The following is a 25065-nucleotide window of genomic DNA, read 5'->3' as shown; positions in this document are numbered from 1 at the left end:
GCTTCATGAATTTATTTGAAGTTTTTGTGTTACTGACCAAATGTGCTGCACATTTGGAATTGTGCAGCATATAGATAAATAGTTCAACAAAAAATAAATGATAATGTTGAGTATTTAATTTCTGCTTCTTCTTATTGAAGCATAACTTTTGTATTTATGTTTTGAGCTTGAATCATGCACATGTAGGGACACCTAAGGAATATGAACATGCAAAAGCATCTAAAGGTGATGTCTTCTGTCACTTCCCTAACCCCATCATCCCTCCATCCATCCATCCCTCCATCCATCCATCCATAGCAGCAGTCACAGCGCTCTAGTGTGTGAGTCTTACCGGGGTAGAAGTCTTTGGATTTGGACAGTTTGATGGTGGCTCCAGTCTCTTTCTGCAGCTGGACGATGGTCTGACCTCCCTTCCCGATGATCGACCCCGCCGCATAGCTGGGAATCAAAACCTTCAGGAAGTACTCGCCTTCCTCTGTAGCAGGAAACAGGAAACAGGAAGTTAGAGAGAGCTTCTGCAGGCTGTGTTGTTCATACATTCAATAAAGCAGCAGAAGAAGAAGAAATGAGAAGAAGCTACAGTGTGCATTTTTAACCCTGATGAACCTTTGTCCTCATGCTGCCGTATATCTCTGAGTTTATTTAGCACTTTTAATAGATTTCAGCAGTTTTTCTGAATTCAGTCGGATAATAAATCCTGTCTCATGCAGCGCAGGGATCACTTTGTTGGATTGATGTAAACTGTGAAAAGAAAGCAAAGTGTTTGTCAGCAATCACAGTCTGACAGAACAGCTGCGAGTCGGTGCCGCATCACTACGCCAGAGCAGAATCATTTTTCTCTCCATCCGTCTCCCCCTCCTCAGCTTCCTGAAGCTGCATAAATCCACCCAATCACATCAAACGATGACTGATATCCATGACAACTAATTATTTCCATAATCAGATGATTCCCTGTCGGCGTTATCTCTCCCCTTTCTCTGCACGTCCATTTGTGCGAGCCTCTAAACACTCTCTCCAGATTGGTCTGATCTAATTTCAGCGTCGGGGCCCGAGGAATCTGCTCCTCGTCACCGCCTCGCCACGAGGGGAGGGAGCTGAATGTGCTGCCTGTCGGTTTTGTTATTAAAGCTAATCAGATTCAACCTGACCAAAGTGCATGCAGCGCCTCGCCGGTGCATAACACCACATGCCCGCCATCAAACACACACACACACACACAGACACACACATGCATCCATTAACATGCAGATAAGCTCATGTCAGCGAGGGGAAAACAAACAAACACTTTCTACGTGGACTCACACCTGCTCTGAAGGATGAGGTGTAAACTCTGGACTTGAAAGGAAGATGTTTTATGTGACCTCATGTTGAGCTCTGCTAATTACCCCGATGGGATAAAGATGTCTTTGAGTCTTCGCTCGCTGAAGCTGCAGTCACATCTTTACAGGAAACGCATTTATCTGTTTATTCTGAGGGGGAGTAGGAGGCCTTTCAGCAAGAAAATAAAATTCATCACTTCTACTTTTAGTCTTTGCATTTCTCTCTTTTTGGATGTATTTTCATGCATTATTTGTTTGCATTGCTCTGAATATTTTAGCATCTGTATCTTCGCTGCTCTCCTCCCACATGCTGCCTCAGGTTAACACACTCTGAACATTTAATGAGATGATGATTAACTCAAACAAACATGGAGGGGCTGTGTTTTTTAGAAGCAGTAAACTCCAGTGAAGAGAATTGACACCAATGCAGAAGTGCAAAAACTGCAGTTCCTTGAGTGTCCACTTGGGGCTCGCTCCAAAAGCCAAGGAATCCCTATTAACACCCATGTTGGAGTGCATGTTTTAACAGCAAAGTTAAACATGTTTATGACCTCGTGCACACATTTTTTTTTGGATGAATAGCTCATCGACTTATTCGTGCACACCATCAAAGGTTAAATATTTAAAAAAGGTCTAGATTTGGTAAAGGTAACTTCATTATTGAGTGCACAGTGTCACAGTTCCTCCTGCCCTGTCTCCTTCACTCTCTGCTCACCTGCACTGGATCTGCGATCCCACTCCTGCCAGCCATCATCCAATCACCACAGCCTACAAGAACCCTGCCCCAACATCCAGTCCCTGCCGGATTGTTATGCCTACATGGTAGCATCACCTTGATCCCACCTGACACCTGTGTTTTTTGTCTCCAGGACCCTTCAGCTACAAGCTCTGCCACTGTCTTCACTCTCCTGCCTGTTGACCACAGTCTGGATCCCTCAGCACCCCAGGACCCCCACCAGCTATCCCCTCGCCCTGCACTTCAACAATAAACTTTGGGAAAGACAAGTCTTAGTCTGCTTTTTGGGTTCTGCCATAAATATGTGACACACAGTTTTGGGATCTTTATGAAGTATCGTCTAGCTAATAGTTTGAGGTTGTTATAATCTCTCAGTAATTACTTGATATGAGTATCATGAAGCCAGAACAACAACTGTGCTGCATCCAGTCGTTCACAAACACTGTGTTTCTTCAGGAGACAGAATATGTTGTGAGCACTAAAGTGAAAGCGTGTGGATGAACTCCTCTCAACAGAACCTCCAGTGGAAGAGTTCATTAAAAGCAGGTTCCAGGTGTGTGTTCTCTGACTTAATAAAGTTTGACATTTTCTACTTCGTGTTTGTCATCTCTGTAATTTCCCAAACTCTCCCATCAGAGACGGGAACAAACAGCTACATCGTTTTTTCGTGCTTCAGGTTGTTGTGAAAAATTACGAGCTGCAGCCACGAGAGGAAGAAATCAAAAGGTCAGGACACATTCGGAGTCACTGTGTGTTCGTTCAGAGCCGCTCGCTGCGACACGGTGACCTGAAACAAAGACGCCGCTGAACCTGCAACCTTTTACTTGTTGCATGCTGCTTTTTTAACAATGCAGCACGAGAGTGGGGAAACTGAATGAACCTCATGGGCCACTGTAGTTCTCTCCTTTCTCTGTTTCAGGAGGAATCACAGACCTGACTGTCGGCTGGAAAATGTTGTCTTAGGTCTTGAATAGGACCTTTAAAACCTTGAATATAAATGATGATACAATAAGAATGGACTTTGCTTTGAGGGAACTCTCAAAGAAACCACAGATCTCTTCTCTTCTCTGTCATTTAAAGGACAGATTTATTATTTTCCTGTAATTTCACTCTGAGGTTGTGAATGTGATATTAAAACCTGCTCTGCACACATCCTCTCTGACGCTCCTGCAGCGTTTTGTCTCTTTAAAGTGATTCAGTGAGTCTCAGCCTCCCTCCCCGGCAGCTTTCTCCATCTTTGATAATCCAGGACACGTAACCTCAGGAGGCAGATTAAAATAGGATTATTATTACAGGGGCACACTTTCTCACGAGGGCGAGGCACCTCATAACACCGCTGTTCTCTGTCTGACACCAAGACGAACAGCTGCAGACACTGAACTGTAAAAAACACACGGCATGCCGACGGTGTGCTTGAGTGTGACTATACGCGGGCAGAGTTATGATCCATGGAGCTGCACTGAAGGTTATTAAAGACCTTTAAATACCAATAACTCTCCTAATCTCTTTACTGCAACACAACAGCACTGGAGCTGAGGTGTTTGTGACACATCACCATAAATACTTCTAATTAGTAAAAGGCCCAGCTCGCCCACACACCGCGGTTTGTAGTTATTAATGCTCACGAGGCCTCCAGTTGAGAAGTAAAATCTGTGGCGGAGGAATGTTTTCAGTAAACAGAGTTTATCAAAGCTAGCGACAAGCTAACAAACACTAGCCTACCTATTAATACCAGTTACCTCTAATTATAAATGGACGGTGCTTATAGAGCGCTTTGCTAATCACACAACATTCATACACTGATGGCAGAAGATGCTAAGTTAAGTGTCCAGTCACATGTATTAACACAAGCACTACGGGGAGTAATTTGGGGTTCAGTATCTAATCCAAATACTTCAACATGTGGACCATGGAAGCTGGGATAGAACCATCAACTAGGGTGGACAACTGCCCCATATTAGCCAGGACATCCCGTATATTGGGATAAATTGGTTTGTTTGATACAAGACCTCAATTGTCCTGAATATTGATTATTAACTCTTGTAAATACAGCAGACTGCACTCAAAGAACGGCAGTGGCAGATCATGTGCCAATCACACCGCCTGTCATCCAATCACAGGACCCCTCACATGCATCAGTTGTATACAGCGCAAATGCACCAAGTCCTGCAAAAACTCTGGCTGTGCAGAAGGACAAGAGACTGCTTGAGTCAGTCAAGAGCAGCAAAAAGTATCCATGGAAAAAGTACATTAGGTGAGTCATACTCCTCTTTTGCATTTAATTTTTCTTTTGCTTGTTTTTTTATGTAAAGAGCCAAACTGTGGTTTCTTTGAGGTTTATTCATATGAGGTTACATAATGATACAGTAAGGATTAAAGGGACTATACACACTTTCTGCATTTCTAGTCAGAATATGAATATACGCTGAATTCACACATCATGATCACACCACCATGGCACTGTACACCTGTCCCTTATTTAGTAGGGAGAAAGTTGGCAACCCTACCATCAACCCTGTGATTGACAGATGACCCACTCTACCACTGAGACACAGCCTCCCCTACTGAAGGTAAACCTCCATCCACTCCATCTTCACCCTCTCATGCAAACATAGCACCAAAAAACCAAGATGGCAACCGTCAAAATCCCAAACTACATGATTAATTTCAAAACAAACTGAAGGGTGACATCAGCACAGGTAAATCTAATCATTTATACCTGAAGAGACCCGAGGAGATGTCTGATTAGTGTTCAATAAATGTGTTTGTGTACAAGCTTTAAACATCTGTAGCTTCAGCTCTGCACAAACATTAATTCATTTTCATTTCTATCACACAATAACTTTTCAAAATGTCCGACGTTCCTTCAGTCTCACTGGTGATGTCATGAAACCTTTCAAACTGAGGATTGAGAGGACCCTTAGCACCGGTCCTGCACCCTTACATGTGATTTCACTTATTCAGATGATGAGGTTGGACCCTCTCCCAACACTGTGTGGGCGTGCACAGCCCTGACTGTTGAGCTAACTCTGAGTTTACGTCATATCGGACAGATGCAGGAGGCTAAGATTCCCCAAACTCAGAGCTGAGAAAGATACATCCTTAAATAAGAACTTTTATATAAAGTGCCACTTTAGAAATTTTAGAGATATTCCAGTGTCAAAGTCATCACTGTGGTGGCACAAATGTTGTTCAGTGACTTCATTAAAAGAGTATGTTATAATAATCAGTATTTGACATTTAGACTCTGCAGACTCGGGGTGTAACTTCTTTCAGAAAGTGAAGCTCTTGTCTGAGGGAACTCCTCCAAACCTTCATCCTGAGCTCTGTTTGTAAAGGGATTGTCGTGGTAACAGTACATTGTTCGCAGTGTGAAAAACCCTGTTCTCATCTCGGAGTGTTCAGCCAAGTCAAAGCCTGAGCTCACACACAGGAAACCCGACACTCCCCGGCCCTTCCTCGGCTCCGAGTGATGAAACACAAACTGCAGGAGCTCCGGCGAGGATGAAGAGGAGAGAAAAAAGCCAGCTCACCTCAGTTTACACACCTCTTAATTTGTCAAAGGTCGGCTCTTCTTTGTTGAAACCTCGTGTTAATGACATTTCCCTGATGTACACGAGGAAGTCAGATGTTTCTACTGCAGGATTAATATTTCTGAACGGAGCACTCACTGAAATCACTTTTATCCCTCACCCTTTTCTTCCCCTGATTCCTCTTCTACTCTTCTACCATCTATTTATCTGTTTATCATCCATCTGCATGATTTCTTTTTCTCTTCTTCTACAACTGAAGATGGAGGCTGAAGCAACTCTCTCAAACCTTAGCTAAACAACAAACTTCCAAAGATGACTGAAACTACCAAAGCAAAACAAAAAAACTCTTTATAATCTTTAAAAGTTAACTACTGTTCACACATAATGTAATCTCTAGAGCTTAGCCAGGCTGCTTCTTATTTTAAGTGAGACTTTTGGGGCTTTTGCACCTTTATGTAGAGAGGATAGGACAGTGGATAGAGCAGGAAACGAGGAGAGAGAGTGTGAGGGATTGACAAGCAGGAAAGAGGATGCAGGCTGGAAGTGAACCCTGGCAGCCAAGTAGGTCCTCAATGTAAACACTAGGCTAAATCCACGCCTTAATCCAGGCTTTTTAAGTGAGTGGCAAGATTATTAAACCAGAATAAGAATCAGAATTTGGTTTTACTTCAAAATATGTTCATGCATGAATGAAACAGTCTATGTGTTTTGGTGCACGACAGAAAGCAAGCACAAGAAGTCGAAGACGCATATAACAGCCGCCCAACTTTGCAGAAACTTAACAAGAAATCAAATGAATATAGTTTAGATATATTTACATTTCAAAGTTTAATAGAAGTTGGACAGGTAAGAAAAAGCCTGCAGCTTTAATGCAAACGAGTCAGAGTCTTGGTGTGATGGTGTTTCAGTCATGTGAGGTGAAGAGAGGCTGAACGAGAGCCGGTGTCTCTCAGGACGAAGGCTTAATGATGTAAACATTAGCTTCATCCTCAACCTCTCTGAGCTGGAGTTCAGATAATAAAAGATGAACTTGTTTGGGATTTAATGATGTTTAAAAAATAGTTTCAGTTGTTCTCAGAAGACTACCCCATAGCTCCTAAAGTTCCCCATTACCCCGAGGTAGACGGGGACAGATGGGAGGCGAGAGCTAGTTCACCACTGGGGTTATCAAGTGGGCGCCTCTCTTTGCCTGTGTTTCGTTAAGTTAGGCCCACGACACCTCGGGGAGGCTCAACTGTTTGCAGCGGCATCCCAGTACCACACCCCCACACCAACATGGAGGAGAAAAGAGGAAGAACTGAGAGGAAAGAGGGGAGATGTTAGAAAGAGAAAAGAGAGTCTGGTGTCTGTGAAAAACTTGCACGTCTTGCAACTTTCTCCATCTTTACATTTTCAGTTTAGCAGCAACAACCGTATCATTGCATCCTCAGGCTAGCTGGCTAATCAGCTGCAGAGTGAAAACAATGATGTAATGTTTGTTGTGCTGATAAAGTTCCTGGTCGCTCTGAACACTTCTCAAAGACGCTCTTTGATCGCAGACTTCAAAATAAAAAAAATCTCATGTTTGTGGCCTCAAACTGTCTGTTCCCCCTCTCTACCTCTCTCTCTTCTGTCCCCTTCTCTTCTCTGTCCTCCACCTCTTTCCTCCTTCTCTCCTCCTCCCCTCCTCTGCTCAGCGTACTGCAGTGACCCACTTTGAGTGAGAAGCCTTGGACTGACCTGCTTTAGATAGAGGCTAGCTAATTATAACCAGCCTGTATTAATAAGGCCGGGGAATTGGTAAATATGAAACACACACCCACACTCACACACTCACACACACACACATGCATGCACACACATGCACACAAAAACAAAAGCTCGTCTGCAGAGATGAAAACAGAGAACACACACACACACACACACACACTCACTGACACCTCTTCCACACAGACTATTTCCGACGGCTCATAAACAAGCCTACACACCTTGCTTACATGACTCATCATGTACAGACGAGGATGTAATGAGTGACTCATGTTCATCACTTGTAACTGTTGCATGGTTACATGTGAACTTGCTACCATAGGGAGTTTAAAGAAGTGTGTTCATATATGCAGAATTGATGCAGTCCTGATGCACGATGGTGGACATAATTTATATTTTCTATAAATGTGTCACATGGTTTGTTTTTAAGAAACACTCATTGCAGCTGTGTGCGCATCATTAACCTCGTATCTGTGTGGTTAAGCCGCCCCGCAGAGGTCCACTGTGGAGTTTGTTAACAGGGTTTTATAACACAGATTGAATTACACTTTGGAAATAAGCTTTTAGCAGGTTTGAGAAGTGCCATGACTCAATTTTCATAAATATAAACTAACTTCCAGGAGAGGAAAAAAAAAAAAAACAACTCAGCGCTGCACTCTCTGCCTCTTCCTCCCACACTGCAGCATGCTGAACCACTCTGTTTACAGCAGAGATTTCCCAGCATTCCTCTGGTTTTATCAGGTCTATGAGCACCTTTTAAAAGCCTGCGACATAAAACAGTATGCAAAGGGTTTAATAGAGACGGAGCTTTCTGTCTGGGTTCAAAGTGAAAGCTCTTTACGTCTCAGATATATGTGAGCAGACTCTATAAGCTCTCTGCTCGGTACTTAAAGACCTGATGTTTTCTCTCTGTGCATTTTAAAAACAGGTTAGCTTAATGCTTTATTAATAAATAAAACAGAATAAAAAGACTAAAACTACCAAACTGACTCGGCTAAAACAAAATACCTGACACTTGTTGGGTTACAGAGTTTTGTGACTCTAGTCCAGGGGTTCCCAAACTTTTCAGCCAGCAACCCCCAAAATATAGGTGCCTCAGACTCTGGACCCCCTCTGTCCCTCAAAGTGATTTAATGTGGCTTCAATTACCTGGTCTACAGAAAATTAGCCTACCTATATGAGCATGTGTCTGTGTTTCCTGTGCCGTTATGAATTAACCTGCTGCTACTGATGTTTTGATAATTCTCTGTTCACTAACCCTAAACTTAGGAGTCATCTGGCAACAAAGAAAGGCAGAAAACTCATTACATTTTCTATTTTCAAGGTTTTATTTCAAGTTTAGCGTCTATTTTTGTAGGTATTTTTTACTTTAATGGGTTAAAATGTACTAATTTAAGAAAATAAAAATTCTGGAAGACATCTAATGATCCCCCAGAGGGTCCAACCCACACTTTGGGAACCCCTGTTCTAGATGCTCAGGCTGAAACTTTACAAATTAAGACAACAACATATTAAAATCAACTAAATTAACCTTTTTAGCAACAGAAACATGACGTCTTTTATTTGAGATGCATCTTGTATTCTGAAGCTGCTTCCTCATTCGTGATTTCTTTTGCACTTGTTGCACCTCATTTCCAATCCTAGTACCGGTCGTCTATCATCGTGTGATATCAAGAGGTGACATATACCTCTGGGAACAGGTGCACACTTTTCAGTAATTCCTATGCAGCCAGGGAAAAACAACTTCCAGCCAAGACTTCCTTTGCTGCACTACGTTCACGTCTGCAATGTAAATTCTGTCACTTCTTAGTCCCTTACCTCCCCAGGTTAGCGCCTGTTCATCTGTTTTAAGTACAAGCAGGTCTCAGTTCAACAGAAGACATGTAGACGCTTCATTCTGGCCCAAAAAGCCAGGTTTATCAAAAATGTAAAGTCTCAAGTTTGCAGAATGAACAACATCATGATAAAAATATAAACTTTGTCAGATATCTGTTTAGAGATGCATAACCTGTCATCAGATGTCGTTAAAGAGCACTTGTTCTGCCTGCTTTTGCTCTCCACACAGACTGTTTGTCCTGCTGATACATGAGCAGTGTATAGATTCTACGTTTCTCTGTCATTAAAGTTATCCCTCCACTCATGTCACTGATGTCATCCTGATCCATGAACCCGGCACACAAACAGAACAGTGGAGTTTCATTTTTTCCTCACTTCCTCACTTCCTCACAGGAAAGCCAAAGCCTCATTTATCTACCTAACACTGACGCCGATTCTAATTATGCGTAATTAAACCCCACGCTTCCCTTCAGCGTGTCATCCCACATCCCAGAGGTGCAGGTGATATTCATGCACGCCGATCCATCCGAGCATAATAAGCAGCCCGAGGCTCTGCCAGCCACGTCTGACCCATCAGTGTCAACACCAATCTGAAAATCTGACAGGGGTCACGTAAGGCTCGCCCACACGACACCCCCACCCACTGCTCCGGGAATGATAATGTGATGGTGAGAAAGTTGTGCGGCGGTGGTGGGTGTTTGAGCAGACTGTTTGTGGTTGACCTGAAGTAATTTGTTCTTTCTGAAAAGTTCTGCGATTCTTCAGAAAGATGAAGTTTTCTGGGATCCAGCTGAAGCTCGTTTTCACCGCAGCGCTTTAAAAACTGCATTTCAGACACGTAACCGAGTTCAACCCCGAAACACGGCAGCATTAACCTTCATGGCTGCTGAAATAACACAGTAATAGCACACTGCTGGTTAGCGTCAGTGTGTGGAGAGAGACCTGATGTCTCAGCATGATGTCACACTCATTGTTCCCTGCTACTATTTTCTGCTCTTGTGAATATGAAGCATCATCAAAAGACATCTCAGCCCCCCGTGTGCACGCATTCTTTCATGCTGACAGCATAATGAGCATGTAAACTTCCAGTCCAAATAAGAACAGGAAAAAAACACCATAATTACACATGTGCTGATTGTTACTGATTACTTCTTAATGTTGTAGCTGTCACAAAGAACGCAGGAAGGATTCTTTTAAGGACGCACAACACCAGCAGTGACCTAAATCTCACGCAGAGAGCTGCAGGTTGTCGCACAATAACTTTAGGATCAAACGTGGGACATGGGAGTTCTCAGCAGAGGGGTAACCTGGAGGCTTTTCTAACAAGTCTGCAACTTTCTGAAAAAGACAAACAGTCTCATGAGCTGCAATCAGGAAGGTGAGGAGGAGCAGCGGGAGAATCAGGAGGGTTCAATGTCGTCTCACAAAGTCTGTTTTAAAACTTCACATTGTCACTTTTCATGTGAGCAACTTAGTGAAACAAAACTCAAAAATATGACTTATTATTCTAATTCTAAAATTTATCAAGACACATGAAAAACACAGTACTTAAAGCTGGGGTTTGGTCGTCAGATTTAGATCCACTTTTTGTCATACTGGTTAAAATGATCTTTATGTCCTGATGGTAATCAATACATGATGTGTTCTTAAAAAAGAGTGAAGAAAAGCTGCTATCTACAGCCAGAGTAAACCTGGGAAAACACCAACCAATCACCATTTTTTGGCTCCCCAAATTTTAAACCAATCAAATCCCGCCCTGCCGTTCTGCCCTCCTCCTGCGCGTACATTTCCCCGGCGTGCACTCTCCGTCCCCGTCTCCTGCCTCTGCTTCCCCTGACTCTACTGACTGCCCCTCTCGCTCGACCTGAGGCCTGTCCCCTCTGACCCAATCAGGTGCTTTGCTCAGGACTGTAGTCTGGATCAGAGTCTAAAAAGCTCTCACCATGGGGGCTCTGACAAGCAGAAGAATTAATGACATTTAGTAAGTCCTACAGAAAATGTAGATGTATTGTAGCGTCCGTCCAGACGCTGTAGCCGAGCCGTGAACACGTTTAGTTTTAATAACCGGTCACTGTCGGCCGTGATCACGCCAACCACTCCTCTCTCCCACTCACACACTCTACACCTCTCCTGATGCCTTCACTGACCGTCAACACTGTAGGAATTAAGAACATCTACACTGAACAGGTTTAACAAACAGTAGAGCTGTTACAGTATTACATGTGTATTATAACTTAACTCCTGATATCGTGTCACCAGTACAACTGGATAATGCTAGCATGACAGTTGTGAGTACTAACAGCAGCCATGTTTGTTTGTGTTTTTAACTTTCACTATGAGAATGTTTTGGTGAGGACCGGTTTTGAATCAGTCACCATCATATGGTCGCAAGTCAGCGGCACTCGTGCATGTGAGCGGGAGGGGGCGTCGTTTTGGAGGAGCTCCGAGGGAGGAGGGGAGGGGTTAGACGATGTCCTGAGGAAATGCTACATTCAAATTCATGCTGGTTTTCCGAGACTGCCAACCCTAGCTTTAATAGGGGTGTAACGATTCATCTATTACATCAATGTATCGATTTATATTCCTATGATCCGACTACATCGATCTGTGCTCAGTTAGTTGACCTTCCGGACGACATATATTGATCTAACATCGTTTTAAAGGTGATAAATCGATTGTATCCTTACTAGGAAATAACTCATTGGATTTAAGCACGGCAGACTTTATATGAATGTGTGTCTTTTTGCACTTTAAATGACAAAGACGTTAAACGTTACCCAATTCAGGCTGCCTGTCTGTGATGTCATCGCCACGCGCCAGCAGACAACATGGCAGACGGCAGAGGAGAAGCCGGCGAGCCAGAAATGATCAAGCCACCATTGCAGTCCAGCGTGTGGAAACACTTTGGCTTTTGCAAAGACGGAGATGTTCTAAATAAGTTGCTGTTTGTAGGATATGTAAAGGTCAAGTAAAAGTACCACGGCAACACCACACATCTATCCAACCACCTACTAAGGCGCCATGGGATTTCACACAACGCCGGCCGTCCAGGCGCCTCTTCCAGCGTTCATCAAGGTAACATCAGCTCTGCAGAAACCTCAGGCCTCGCCAGCATGTTCAGTCAGAGACAAGGACAAAACTCAGCTCAGGCTAAAAACATCACAGCAACAACAGGAACCTAGGACTGTCCAGTATCAAGGGATTTATTTCACAGTCACACTGGTTGAATTTTTGGCTGAAAAGTCACTGAATTGTTTTGGATCGTATCGTTCTAAATGAACCAATATCGTCCTTTAATCGTATCGGCAACCACGAATCATGATACGATTAGAATTGTTGTTAAAAAGAATCGTTACACCCCTGGTACTCAAAAGAGATTTAGGTACATGATGAGGCGATGTCTGCTAGCTTACATGTTAGCATGTTTTTCTTTCTAATGATTGTTTCTACATGCAGCACATCCTGCATAAAACAGCTCATATGAAGTATGTTTCTGCTTTGGGAAAATAAAACAAATCAATGGTGATATATCAACTCAGATAGGACTCCAATGTCATTCTCAGACCCTTCCATCGCCCTTTCCTGGGACTCCTGGTAATCTTTATCAGCCTTTCCACTTTTCACCTGACGTCCAACAAGCTCCAAAGTTCAAGCTGCTGCTCTGAGCGTCCAACACTGCAGCAGGAAAGGTTCACACTGGAGTTAGCCCTGAGGCGCTCATGAAGGCGTTTAAGACCTCCGATTTGGTGCACAATAATGTGGGTTATATACGGATAACAGTCCATGACTTCTGTGGGTTTAAGACCGTACAGTCAATGAAAACCAGATGTTCTTCTGCAGCACAGATCCATGCTCACATATATCACACATACTGCCAGTTTATAACATCCAGAGAGAGAATGTGTTCTGGTTTATTTTTTCTTTTAACCTGATTTAAATGACCACTTAATTATCCTCTTATCACACCACAACACTCTGACAGCACAAACACACTGAGACAAAACCAGGAAATGAAAGAATAAAAGATAAACTTCTACAGAAGCATTACAAAGTCAAACTTCTCTGTGCAGGTATATAATGTGTCTGAGTGTCTGGAGGGTTCCCTGCTGTGATGACAGTCTTTCTTTTCACTTCTGTATGAACACAGAAAGTATGCTTCGAACATGTTCAAATGATCCAACAATAAACGTCTATCTTGTGTCACCGGGGCTGAAGTCTTAGTCAACCTGGACGTGTGATTGATTCCTGCTCCTGTTCAGTATTTGGTGCATGCAAAAAACTCCCCAGAGGAGCTTTAAGAAACAAGAAGAGGTAGTAAGAATCAAATGTTGCAAAATGCTGCAGAAGCTGAAGCAGGCACAGGTGCCTCATGTACAGCAGCTAGAGTCCTCTTCACACTGGATGTACGATCTGTTCACAGTCCCAACATGACTTCCAGAAGACTGTATAAATAATGAACATAGTATCCGTGACGTCACCCATCGGTTTCTGAAGCTCTGATTTGAGGCCAGTCGGCGGCGGCGGCCATATTGGAAATGTTGAACTCAACATAACTGCTGTGGAGTGAGTGTGACGTAAAGAGGCGGAGTTTGAGCCTCCTAGCCAACAGCTACAGTGTTCCCGCCTGTCAATCAAGCCAGCTGTGCCTCTCATTGGAAGACTTGTAATCTTAATATCTTTAAAATTGCTGCGTTCTAAAAAAATTCACCCCCCATACAATGTGTGCCGATGGAGAAACGAGCTATCCAGACTACACTTGTTTTTTGTACCAGGCTGTAAACATGTTTATTTCTGCTGTAAAGATCATGGTTTTGGGATTTGTGTGTATGTGGTTTCCGGTTCTTCCAGAGCCAGCCTCAAGTGGACACTCGATGAACTGCAGTTTTTAACACGTCTGCATTAGCTTCAATTCTCACGGCCGGAGGTTGCCGCTTGGTTGCATGTCATCCCTTCTCCCTCTCACTATGTTCCCTCTCTCTCTTCCTCTCCAATCAAATCCAGTCAGAAATATGTTTTTAAATCTGTCCTTGCACGTGTCTGTTTCCTGAAGTGTGTGTGTGATAAGTGCAGAGTGTGTGTGGCCACCTCTCTACACCCAGGAAGTTTGTTATCAAGGACAAGGTCATTTAATCACACTGCGTGCACATCTGTGTGTGCCTGTGTGTGTGTGTGTTCATCTTTAAGGCTCTGCGGGTCAACAAAGGGGAATCTGGTATCAGGGGGTTTGTACATGTCGAGGCCATTCACAATAAATAATAGATTCTCCTCCAACACAACATAACTGGATGAGTAAACAGTCCAATCTGTTGCTAAGGCCCCTGCGGACCCGCCAGGCCCAGAATAGGCTCCCCATGCTGGGGGATTGGAGGCTCAAATCCTGGGATCTGGTGTCCACAGGCCTGCAGGGGCGAGGCGGGGGGCTGCGGATCACAAATCCTTTCTCATGTTCTGTTACTTTTTTACTCACACGCCTCGCTCCGAGAACCGAACTGTTCTTTAATAGAGTCACTTTGATGTAACAGCGCCAAATACAAGGTGGAGTTTCAGGTTTAGAGTCAAAGTGCAGACAGTGAATACAAATAACACACACAGACACACACCAAGCAGTCATACAGGATTTATGGAACCATTGTGACATAAATAAGTAGACTGAAGTCATAATCTGAAGAGAGATTGAGATTTATATGACCGGTCAGAGATTTATTATAGACAAAGGAGTTGTTTTGATTTATGTTTGTTTACTTTTTGTTCCCTGATTTTAAGATTTAATTTAAAAACTTAACATTTATAGTTTGTGTTTCATGACAAAAATAGTCAATCTCTTGAGAGGCTTTTATTTTGAAGGACAGGAAGTGTTAGGTTGTAGTACAGTAGATGGGATCAGGCCAGAAAACCAAACAAAGGACGGCCTTTTAGTCAAATATTGCTCACATGCTGGATTATTACATTTTTTTAAATGATGTTGATTTAAAAAGTTGCATAATTTAAGAGTTTTTAAATTCCTATGATCCACTATTTTCTTGTTATTATTTATTAAGGCGGTGTTTTGTCTACAAATGTGTCTGAATCAGGCGAGGGGAATGTTTCATATTTCTAACATCACTAAATAAAACAGTGTCGGTTTGTAAACGAAGCAGCATCTCTTTAATTCAGCTGACAGTTTTCATATCCACCAGTTTCTTTCTTTCACACTCAAAGTGAAATGGGTCAAATGAGCCCGAGTGGTCCAGACAGGAGTCCGGATCTGCTTTGAACATCTGATGTGAGTCTGACACTAAGGAGGAAAATCTGAGGATCAGCAGAGTGAGGGGAGCCGCAGAGGGAGGAGGAGGAGGAGGAGGAGGAAGAGGAGGAGGAGGGTGTCTGACCTCTGGGGGAAATATTCATCTCCCCTAAGCAGAGAGAGTGAAGGGGGGGGGGCAGGCTTTGTCTAACACACCCCCTCCAGTCCTCTGTTCTTTTGTTGGGAGGTAGCATTCACACACACACACACACACACATGAACACATGTAAAGCTCTCCAGCAGTGAGGCTCTGACCAGCTGTCCTCGGTCTGAAAGATGGCCGTCGTCACTCATAAACATTCACAGGAGAGGGCGAGTGGGGGGAATATTTCCAACCTTAGCATTCTGTTCCCTTCCTATGTTCACTTTACACATTATTTAAGTTATACACCTTTAATTTAACATTTTATTATTACTTTAAATGCACGCACACACACGGCTTCACCCTCTCCACACAGAAGCTGACAAAGGTCTCTGTGAAGCCTGTTGTGTCCTGATTCAAATGAAAACAGCATCATCGACGGTAATTCCCTCACACACCGTTACAGCCAAACAACCCACTCAGGAGTTAATGCTTCATGCGACATAACCTTATTTCTTTATTTTGAATTCGGCCTCAGCGAATCACAGACGAGAGTGCTCTTTTTAAAAAAAAGCTCCTCTCCTCTTAAAGGTACCAGGATGACTCATAACACCGGCAGCATCTATCTGTGTGTTTGGTCGTTTCATGCCAAGCAATCACATTCTTAGAGAAGTGTTTTTTAAAATGGAGGATGTTTTGATTCAAAATGACGCTCATTTCTGGCGTAACAGAAAACAACGAATAAAGAGCTTGAATTAAAGTTTACAGTTTAAGAACGTCGGGGAGCAGAAAAGCAGACGCCCTGTCAGAAGAAGATGAAGAATCAGCTTCATTTGTTCGTCAGAAACAGAAAGTTGATGGAGGAGTGTGAAGAAATGACATCCTGCGCCAGAAACACAGTTTGAAAAGAGGGTTAAGGAGGGCCAATCAGAAGCCTTCGTACTGAAACGCTCATCATCAGGGCGTCTGCGTAGAAATCGAAGCAGACATGGAGGCTACACTAACAAAGATAACTGAAGCAGCCGCCTCCTTTCTCTCCCTCCATGTGTGTGTGTGTGTGTGTTTGTGTGAGAAAAGCGGTGTGTGTATTGTTCATGGACCAAGGCTATTTCAGAGGCGGGGGCCCTTCCCGTCGTCCTCGCTGCATCGGCCCTTTCATCGCTCCCCTTATCCATATTCATCGCCCGCCCCGCTCCCCTCACCTATCAGAGACCAGCTAGCTGTAAGCGGCGTCTCGCTCCACCAATCACACGCCTCCCTTTGTGGGAATATTCCCACCTCTCATCCCCTTCACCCCACCCTGTACAATGGCTGCTTCTTTTTTTTTTTTTACTTTGACGCAGTGGCTCGAAAAAAAAAAAAAAGAAGGAGGTAGAGGAGAGGGTGGAGGAGGAGGAGGAGGAGAAGAAGAAGAAGAAGGAGAGTCGCAGCTCCCGGCTGGAGGAGTCCTGCCAACAAACGGCGGCTGCGAATCGATCGACAGCCTTTGGAAACGGTTGCCGAGAGAGCGTCGTCGACGGCAGCCTGCGATTGACGGAAGGGGTGGGTGGAGGACGAAAATGATGGGAGGACGAGGGTGAAGGAGGAGGAGGAGGAGGAGGAGGAGGGTGCAGTCGTGATGGTCTGAAGTAGAGCATGATTAGAATGAATGAGGAGGAGAGGAGGAAGATGGAGAGAATTGGGAGGAGAGGGAGCAGACGAGAAATGATCGAGCTCGCCGTTAAACAAAACAGGCGTGTCGCAGAGGAGAACGCCGTGTTCTGAAACACACGGAGGATGAAGGCCAAGAGGAAGACAAAGTGTCATCTATCACACCTCCAATTCTGAGAATACACCACCATGTTTAAGAAGCTCTGAAAATGTCATTCAAAAATGTCTGCGTATGTCTCGGCTCTCTGCCTCGCTCTCAGGTAGTGTTTGTCGTATTTAGGACTGAGCCTCTCTGCCTGTGTGGCGACTACATTTTTTTGTGCGTTCAAAGCCAAATTTAGGGCTTCTTCCTCCTCAGCCCCGGACAGCCGATCAATGCGATGAAGACAGCTCTCCTTTGTGTGGACGACCCAAAAAAAGCTGCTCCGCTCAGCTCCAGGAGGAACAGAAAACACTCCGATCAATAGCATCAAAGCCTCTCGTACAGGCAAGGCTCAATACACAGCACGCACGTGTGTGTGTGTGTTAAGTGTGTGTGTGTTAAGTGTGCGCTCCGTCATTTCTCTAATTAGACTTCATCTTGGCTTTTTGCAGCCAAAGTCAGACACAAATTTAAAGGACACACACAACAAATGGACACTAAAATCTACTGGCATGCTCCCCCTGATGTCACTTTGCAAGGGCATTTCAAGCCCCCTCCTCCTCCTCCTCCTTCTTCCTAACGCCGGCTGCCAGTCCATCCATTTACTAAATTAATGCATTACTTCTTACAGACAGGAGAGGAAAGACGAGCAGAGAGAAGAAAAGAAGAAAAGCCTGAAACAAAAAAACTAATGAAAGCACTGAGAGGTCTTTTGCGTCCAGGTCAGCAAACTTTTCCCTGACTGGAACACCTGTGGGCGACCTCGCTCGCATGTTCATTTTCTGACCACCTACATAAAAATCGAAAGAAAAAAAACATCCAATTTATTTTGTTTGTGCTTACATAAGACTTCTTAATAGCTGGTACGAGCTGTTTTTTTCCCTGAGAGCTGCATTTCTTTTCCAACGGACTGAATCTGAGTCACTTAGGGTGAGAGAGGCAGCTAAAGATTGGACTTATGGGTGAAATGCAGAGCCCAGAAGTGCAGAGTAAAATGTAATGAAAACAAAAAGTTAGTTTTTTTAATTTAAAATGATTAAAAAGAAAAGATATGACTTATTTATATCTGCACAAACTGAATCCTTTGACTTCTTGTTGCTGAATAAGCTCTGACTCAACTCTAACTAAAGTCCTCCTGAAAGCTCGGTCATGCTCAAATCTAAAATATGTCAAATATTCAACTTTAATGAAGTAGTAGTAGTTTTATTTTCTCAAAAATTAATGTTGTCTTAGTTGAAAAACTCAACCCTGATTGGCCGACAGCAGGAAATCCTTCAATAATGAATCCACTTGAAGAGTTTGGGTCATTTAGCCAATCATGATGAAGACTGGCTTTGAAAATGATCTAAGTTTAAACCCCTGATACTCAATCAAATATTAACATGCCCTCATTAAACCCCTCTGATCATATATGTACATGATTAAAGAGAAATCTGAATTCCTTTAATGCAGGAGGGGGAACCCTGCTGGGTCAGTGTGAGGGGCAGCCATAAGAATGAGGTTTGGGGTGAGGGGGGGATTAGAGAGCTGCGGGGGTGGAGGAGAAGGGGAGGGGGGCGTGAACAGCAGCTCCTCATTGATCTCTCCTTCTTTAAGACCTTCAGCTCTTTATGAGACGGAGCTGTGATTTATGAGGCTCACGGTTGCAGTGGTCTCCTGTCGCATCAAACCCCACCGACTGACAGCTGAGCGGATCTTTAGGTCTAATGTCGCCTCCTGATTTCATCAAACATACACACACACACACACACACACATCGGCATAACCCTGCACACAAACCAAGATCATCTCAGAGGTAAAAAGAAAGTAGACTTTCCTCCTCTGCTCTTAGTTTGAATGTCTACTCTCGCTTCTCAGTCATCACGCTGACATGAGCAGAAAACAGCTCACCCAGGACGAACACAGCACTTTGAATTTTAGTTACATGTCTCTATCGCTCTGTTAATTTGGTGGAAAATCTTCACGGAAAAATCGACTTTCAATTAAAACTCTTTCATTAAAACCCAGCAGAATAATTCAGATTCATTTCACCTGTGGAAGAAGACATTTGTTAAAAACTCCTGCAGCTGCACAGAGCGCTCTGCAGCCATCGCACGTCACACTGAGCACAATCAAAGGATGAACATTTCAGCGATCAATCAGCATAAACAACACTGTAATGCTTTGGTGACATGGCTAGCATGAGGTCAAAGGTCAGCAGGACTTTTCTGTGTAGTAATGTGTTTGATATCATGACAAAAGAAACATTGAATTTGTATAAAAAGCATGAGAATGGATGTCATGGAACTGAAACATACAATAGAAAATATCAGCATGCATTACTCTGGATTGTGAGTAAAACATGAGGGTGTTACATGTTAATTTAAATCCTATTTAAATGTCAGGCCCTGCAGCAGGCAGACCTCCTCCCTAATGTTCCACTCTGCAGAAATGTGGCCTTAATAAACAAAACACGCATGTTTTCTCACTGCTGAATCAGTCCTGCATTGAAGAAGGTTACAGCAAAGAGTAAAAAAACAGGAAGAAGATCAAAATCAAAGTCTGTCTTACCATGAGTCTCAGTTTCTTGGTGAGGGAATACAATTCCTTCAGTTTCAAAAAGGGGCTGCAGGAAGGCCACTACAGAGAGAGGAAGCACAGGGGTGGGGAGTGTGTGGCGTAAACTAATCATACAGAGAAAACAACCATTGTTATGATCTCTTAAAGCAACTTGACTTCTATATTCTGCAGCCTGAGTGCATCTTAAAAAATATCAATACAATACAAATTAAAATACAGCTTCTGTTTAAAGCAAATCAGCCTCAGCAAAGTGAAAGTTTTCTTCTGCATCAAGGGCCAGAAATATAAACAGACTGTGCATCTGAAAAGAATCTTAAAAAAGCAAATTAAAAGAATAAATAAAGGCTAATAAACTCAAGCTGTAAATGTCAGAAGAGATCATCAAGACCAAACTCTTGGACAGTATTCAAAAACAAAAATACATCTTTAAAAATAATTTAACTCAGTGTATAATGTTCAAGAAGGACCTGCGACCCCGCTCTGCTCTTTGTTTTTCATGTTTAGGGGCTGTAGTGGAGGGCGTGTGTGTGTGTGTGTGTTTGAGCGCCTTCTACATTTTAAACTAAATATCATCCGCTCAGCAGCCTCATGCTGCCGGCTCAGGGAGTGTTGTTGACCTGCAGCAAGGCAGCCATCCTCTCTGCCTGAGTGAAAGCCTGCTCGGCTGTGCTCTTCATCATCATCATCATCTCAACCTTTTCATTTGTCTAAATGGACGAGCTGTCTGACTGTCAGGCAGGCAGGGGGGGGGGGGAGGGTCCCCTGAGGGTGAGCCGTGGGTTTTTGCATGTAGCGAGGGGGAGACTTTAGTGCTCCGAGTGCTGCATCGACCTGCAGTTAAACAGCGCTCACTAACCTGACTCTCACCCTCCTCAGTGGGACCCTCGTGTCTGTTTGAGCACAGACTTCATGAGAGAGCTGCACAAACTGTTAAAAATGACTGTCCTGTTATTTCCTGTTAAAAAAGATAAAAACTCATTGATCCTCAGGGACTCTCTGCGGGTCACACCGAGGACTCATTCTTTAAAATTGTGCCACCTGTCACCGTGCACTTAAAGGGACAGGACGATATTATGTTCTAAAAACATTACAGTGACCTTGTTGCTTCATGCTCTGAAGAAGTAGATCCAGAGAAATCTTGAAGCCGGTTCAGAGTGAGGCTGATAAATATTGACACCTCTGCAGAGTAAATATCAGATGCCACCGGTCAGATCAAACATTCAGTGAAATCACAATTTCATTTGTTGATTTTTTCTTCCAATTATTCTCTGATTATATTTATTATGCACCAGGCATCTCAAAATATGCGAACATTAAACACATATAATTATTCTGAGTCTCAGAGGAGACTTAAATGTCCCCAAGGAGTCTAAACACTGTTTTAGAGACTCGTCTGGCCTGGAGGAAAAATCATTTTGGCAACTTTTTTTTTTTTAAACCATGAAAATAATCAAATTCAAACACATCCAGCGTGATATAACAGCTGTATGCAACTTCATTTAAAGATATTACAAATGCAAACATTTAATCACTATGTATTTGTCTCTGTAAACATCAGTCACTTTATATTAATATATATATTTCAGTTATACTTGGAAACATTTCTCTTTGTGTCCTTTTCATTAAAACATGATCAAAGTTCACACTGACAGTCAGAGTTAACAGTTTGCACCCAAATGTGGGTCACCTAAAACAGCCCAACTCTTCATTTCCACTGTAGTCTTTTCTATTTCTGCATAAAATCAATAAGAAGCCTCTCTCCTCGCTGCTGTGTGTGTATAACCCATTAAAAGGTGTAGTGTGTGTGTCCAGGTGTCCATGATGAGGTGCATGGCCAGGAGAGACTGCTGATGGTTGTAATGCCGGGTGATGGGAATGCTTGGCGCATGACAGCATGTAAACAAAAACCAAATATGGTGATTGCCATGGTGACAGATCCATATTTCATCCAACCAGAGAATAATGAAGAAACATGATTGGACAATTTGTTGGTAAAAAAAAAGAAGAATAAAATCTGTCTCTCCCTGCTAGCTGCAGGTTATTAAAAACAGCAAAGCATGACAAAAATATAATCCAGGCACCGACATGCTGCAGTAACACAGAGACACAATCTGAGCCGCTCCGGTCCCCCCCCACCCTCCCGTCTGCTAGCCACAGGCCTGCTGTTTAAAACGAGTCCGCTTGTTTATCCGCTTGTGTAATTGTACACAAAGCGGCGATGGTGGCTGATGTGTGAGATTATCACAAGGTCATCCGTCGACGGGATGAGAGCGTGCGATCACCAGTGGCGGAGCCAGACAGTTTTGACCTAGGTGGCAAAACTGGGGCACTGACTGTTGAAGGGGTGGCCAGGCGTGGAAAACATTAGGGGCTTACCTCCAATAATCACATCTACTTTAACTTCTTTTCATAGAATAATTTAACAAATGTTACAAATTTGTAGATTTCTAATGTTAAGATTAAAAATGTAACTTCACAGAGTGTCAACATTTAAATCTGCTGAACTCTTTAAGGACTCAAAATGAGGATGAGTGTCCAAAATCAAAGCATCAACAAGAATAATATTCAAATGCAAAGAAACTATCAATCAATCAATCTGTATTTGTATAGCGCCAAATCACAACAAACGTTATCTCAAGACGCTTTTACAAACAGAGCAGGTCTAGACCACTCTATGTCAATATATATATCTAATCTATCAGAATATATATCTAAAAAAAATAACAGCTTGGCCATAATCCTCCTGTCAGCCACCACCTCCACAGGGTCCAGGACTGAGCTGGCCTTCTTCACCAGTGTGTTCAGTCTTGCTCTCCTGTATAAACTACTGTCTCTGCAGCTTGAAACACAACAACACAATAACTGATTTAAATAGAAGTAATACCTCTGACATCTGAAATGGCAAATGACCAATCATGTTGAAGAATTTCAGGGGTGGCCAATCAGTTTTCAGGTGTCCATGGCCACTCCTGGTCCATTGGCAGAGCCAGACAGTTTTGACCTGGGTGGCCAAACTGGGGCACGGACTGTTGAAGGGGTGGCCAGGCGTGGAATACATTAGGGGCTTACCCCAAACCTGGGTTACCTCCAATAATCACATCTACTTTAACTTCTTTTATAAAATAATTTTTAAAAAATATTACATTTTTGTAGATTTCTAATGTTGACATTAAAAATGTAACTCCACAGAGTGTCAACATTTAAATCTGCTGAACTCTTTAAGGACTCAAAATGATCAAAGATGATTGTCCAAAGTCAAAGCATCAACAAAAATAATATTCAAATGCAAAGAAACTACTGTCTCTGCAGCTTGAAACACAACAACACAATAACTGATTTAAATAGAAGTAATGCCTCTGACATCTGACATGGCAAATGGCCAATCATGTTTAAGAATTTCAGGGGTGGCCAATCAGTTTTCAGAGGTGGCCCTGGTCACCCCCTTGGTTCCGCCACTGGATGAGAGCCTGCGATCACGCACCAGCCCGATCTGGCTTTCACTTGTTTACATTCTGGTTTTTGGCTCCAGCATGGCCGCTGAGGCTGCGCGTAAATCTTAAGACGCACTAAAAACACCCAATCTTGTGCTGATGTAAGGAGGCTGAAAAACAAGCAGGATGTGCGCGAGAGGAGCCGACGGCTTCCCTCCAAATCCCCCCTTGGTCCCTCTCATTGTTTCCTTCCCATCAGACGCGGCGGCCCGGGTTATTCTAACACTGATGGAAAATAGAATTAAAAGAATCTGTCCCTCGGAATTTAGATTTCTGCGTAAATTTGGGCTTAAATGTATAAATCTGTGTCTCTGTGTCCTCTATAAGAATCAGATCAACCTGCTCTCCCTTTCTCTGCCTGCCTCAGGACGAATCCACATTCACCGAAACCCGAACCAGCTTCCCCGCATCCCCATCGCTGCACTTACCTCCCGTGTTTGTGCGTTTGGTGCTGCTGGCCTCCGTGGGAGTCTCCAGGGGTCTTTTACGTGAGTCCGGGGGATCGGACTCCATGTGTGGTTGTTGATTGTGATGGTGAGGATTTGAAAAAATCCCGTTTTGCTGTACTGCTCCGCCGGCCATCATTTTTCGAGCTTGCTCTTGGGATGCTTTGCGCTGCGTTTGCGTTTTAAATCCCCCCTGTTCCCGTGTGTGTGTTTTTTACGCAGCGTCGCCGTGCAGATGAGTCTTTGGAGGGAGGCGATTTAGGAATCTGAAAATACGCTTGTTTCTTACGGTACGGAGAGCGTGAGCTGCGTGTGTCTCCGTGGTGCGCTGTGCGTACAGAGATGCTGCTGCGCAGGGAGAGAAAGAAAGAAAGAAAGAGACGCAGGATGGATCGGCGGCTCAGAGGAGGAGAAGATCCGAAGCCTCTGTAGATGGAGATGATCTAAGGCTACTAAAAACGTGCAAATGGAGCGTCAATCTTCCATCAAGCTTCTGATATGCAGGCTAGGAGATGTGTGTCATTCCGCTGCAACCGGATAAAAGAGCGTACTCATGTCAGGCAGTGCAGGATGGTGGCGCTCCTCATCAACAGCCAACAGTAAATAAAGAAACTAAACACACAGCCGAGGGACAAAGAGGAGGAATCAACCGAACAAGGAAAGGAAAGGTCGATGAAGCATTAATAATTATACAAAAAAAACAAATCCGTGGTATATATCTGGAGGTTATTCTGATTTCTTCTTCTGTTTTTTTTCTGTCCTGGCTGACTCCGATGGTGAAGACACCCTGCAGGGGTGACGGTGGGTGACGGTGGGTGAGGAGGGTCCGGAGCTGGAGGAGAAAGAGACGTTTTTTCCTGCTCGCTCTCTCGGTGAAGATGCTGCAGTCTTGCGTTCAGAGCATCCCTTCTCTGACTGGCTGCTGGAGGGAGCGCAGGGGAGCGGCTGACGTCACAGGGCCACGCGGTGCCTTCAGGGACACGCAGTAAACTCGGATTCCCCAGATTTCACAATTCATACAATACGTTTTTGGAGGAATAAATGAATGAAAAATTAAAAAGGCACTATGAGGAGTTTTTAAGAAACAAACTGATACTGATGCCTCTTTATGACCCTCAAAAGTCTGGCTTTTATGTAGGGTTTAACAATTTTATTACCTACCTTCTACTTTAAAATTTATTTAAATGTTGCTTTATTATTTGAGTAATTTTAACTGTTATCTTATTCTGCTTTATGTATTAA

General features: G+C 43.5%; 1 protein-coding gene across 1 annotated transcript in view; it reads right to left on the bottom strand.

The window, feature by feature from the left end:
* The window catches only part of nova2 (NOVA alternative splicing regulator 2), a 93764-nt gene extending 69032 nt beyond the window's left edge, over nucleotides 1-24732 (bottom strand). The window contains exons 1-3 of the mRNA XM_034701766.1: nucleotides 23806-24732; nucleotides 19878-19946; nucleotides 332-475 (exon numbers count right to left, since the gene is read on the bottom strand). Of these exons, the coding sequence (XP_034557657.1) occupies nucleotides 332-475; nucleotides 19878-19946; nucleotides 23806-23962 (370 nt within the window). The 5' untranslated portion in view covers nucleotides 23963-24732. The remainder of the gene's footprint in view (nucleotides 1-331; nucleotides 476-19877; nucleotides 19947-23805) is intronic.
* Nucleotides 24733-25065: the final 333 nt, after the last annotated feature.

This window comes from Notolabrus celidotus, chromosome 14 (genome assembly GCF_009762535.1).
Source record: "Notolabrus celidotus isolate fNotCel1 chromosome 14, fNotCel1.pri, whole genome shotgun sequence".
NCBI classification, from domain to species: Eukaryota; Metazoa; Chordata; class Actinopteri; order Labriformes; family Labridae; genus Notolabrus; species Notolabrus celidotus.
The sequence above is the reverse complement of the archived record's forward strand: the minus strand, read 5'-3'. Positions and strand labels throughout refer to the sequence as shown.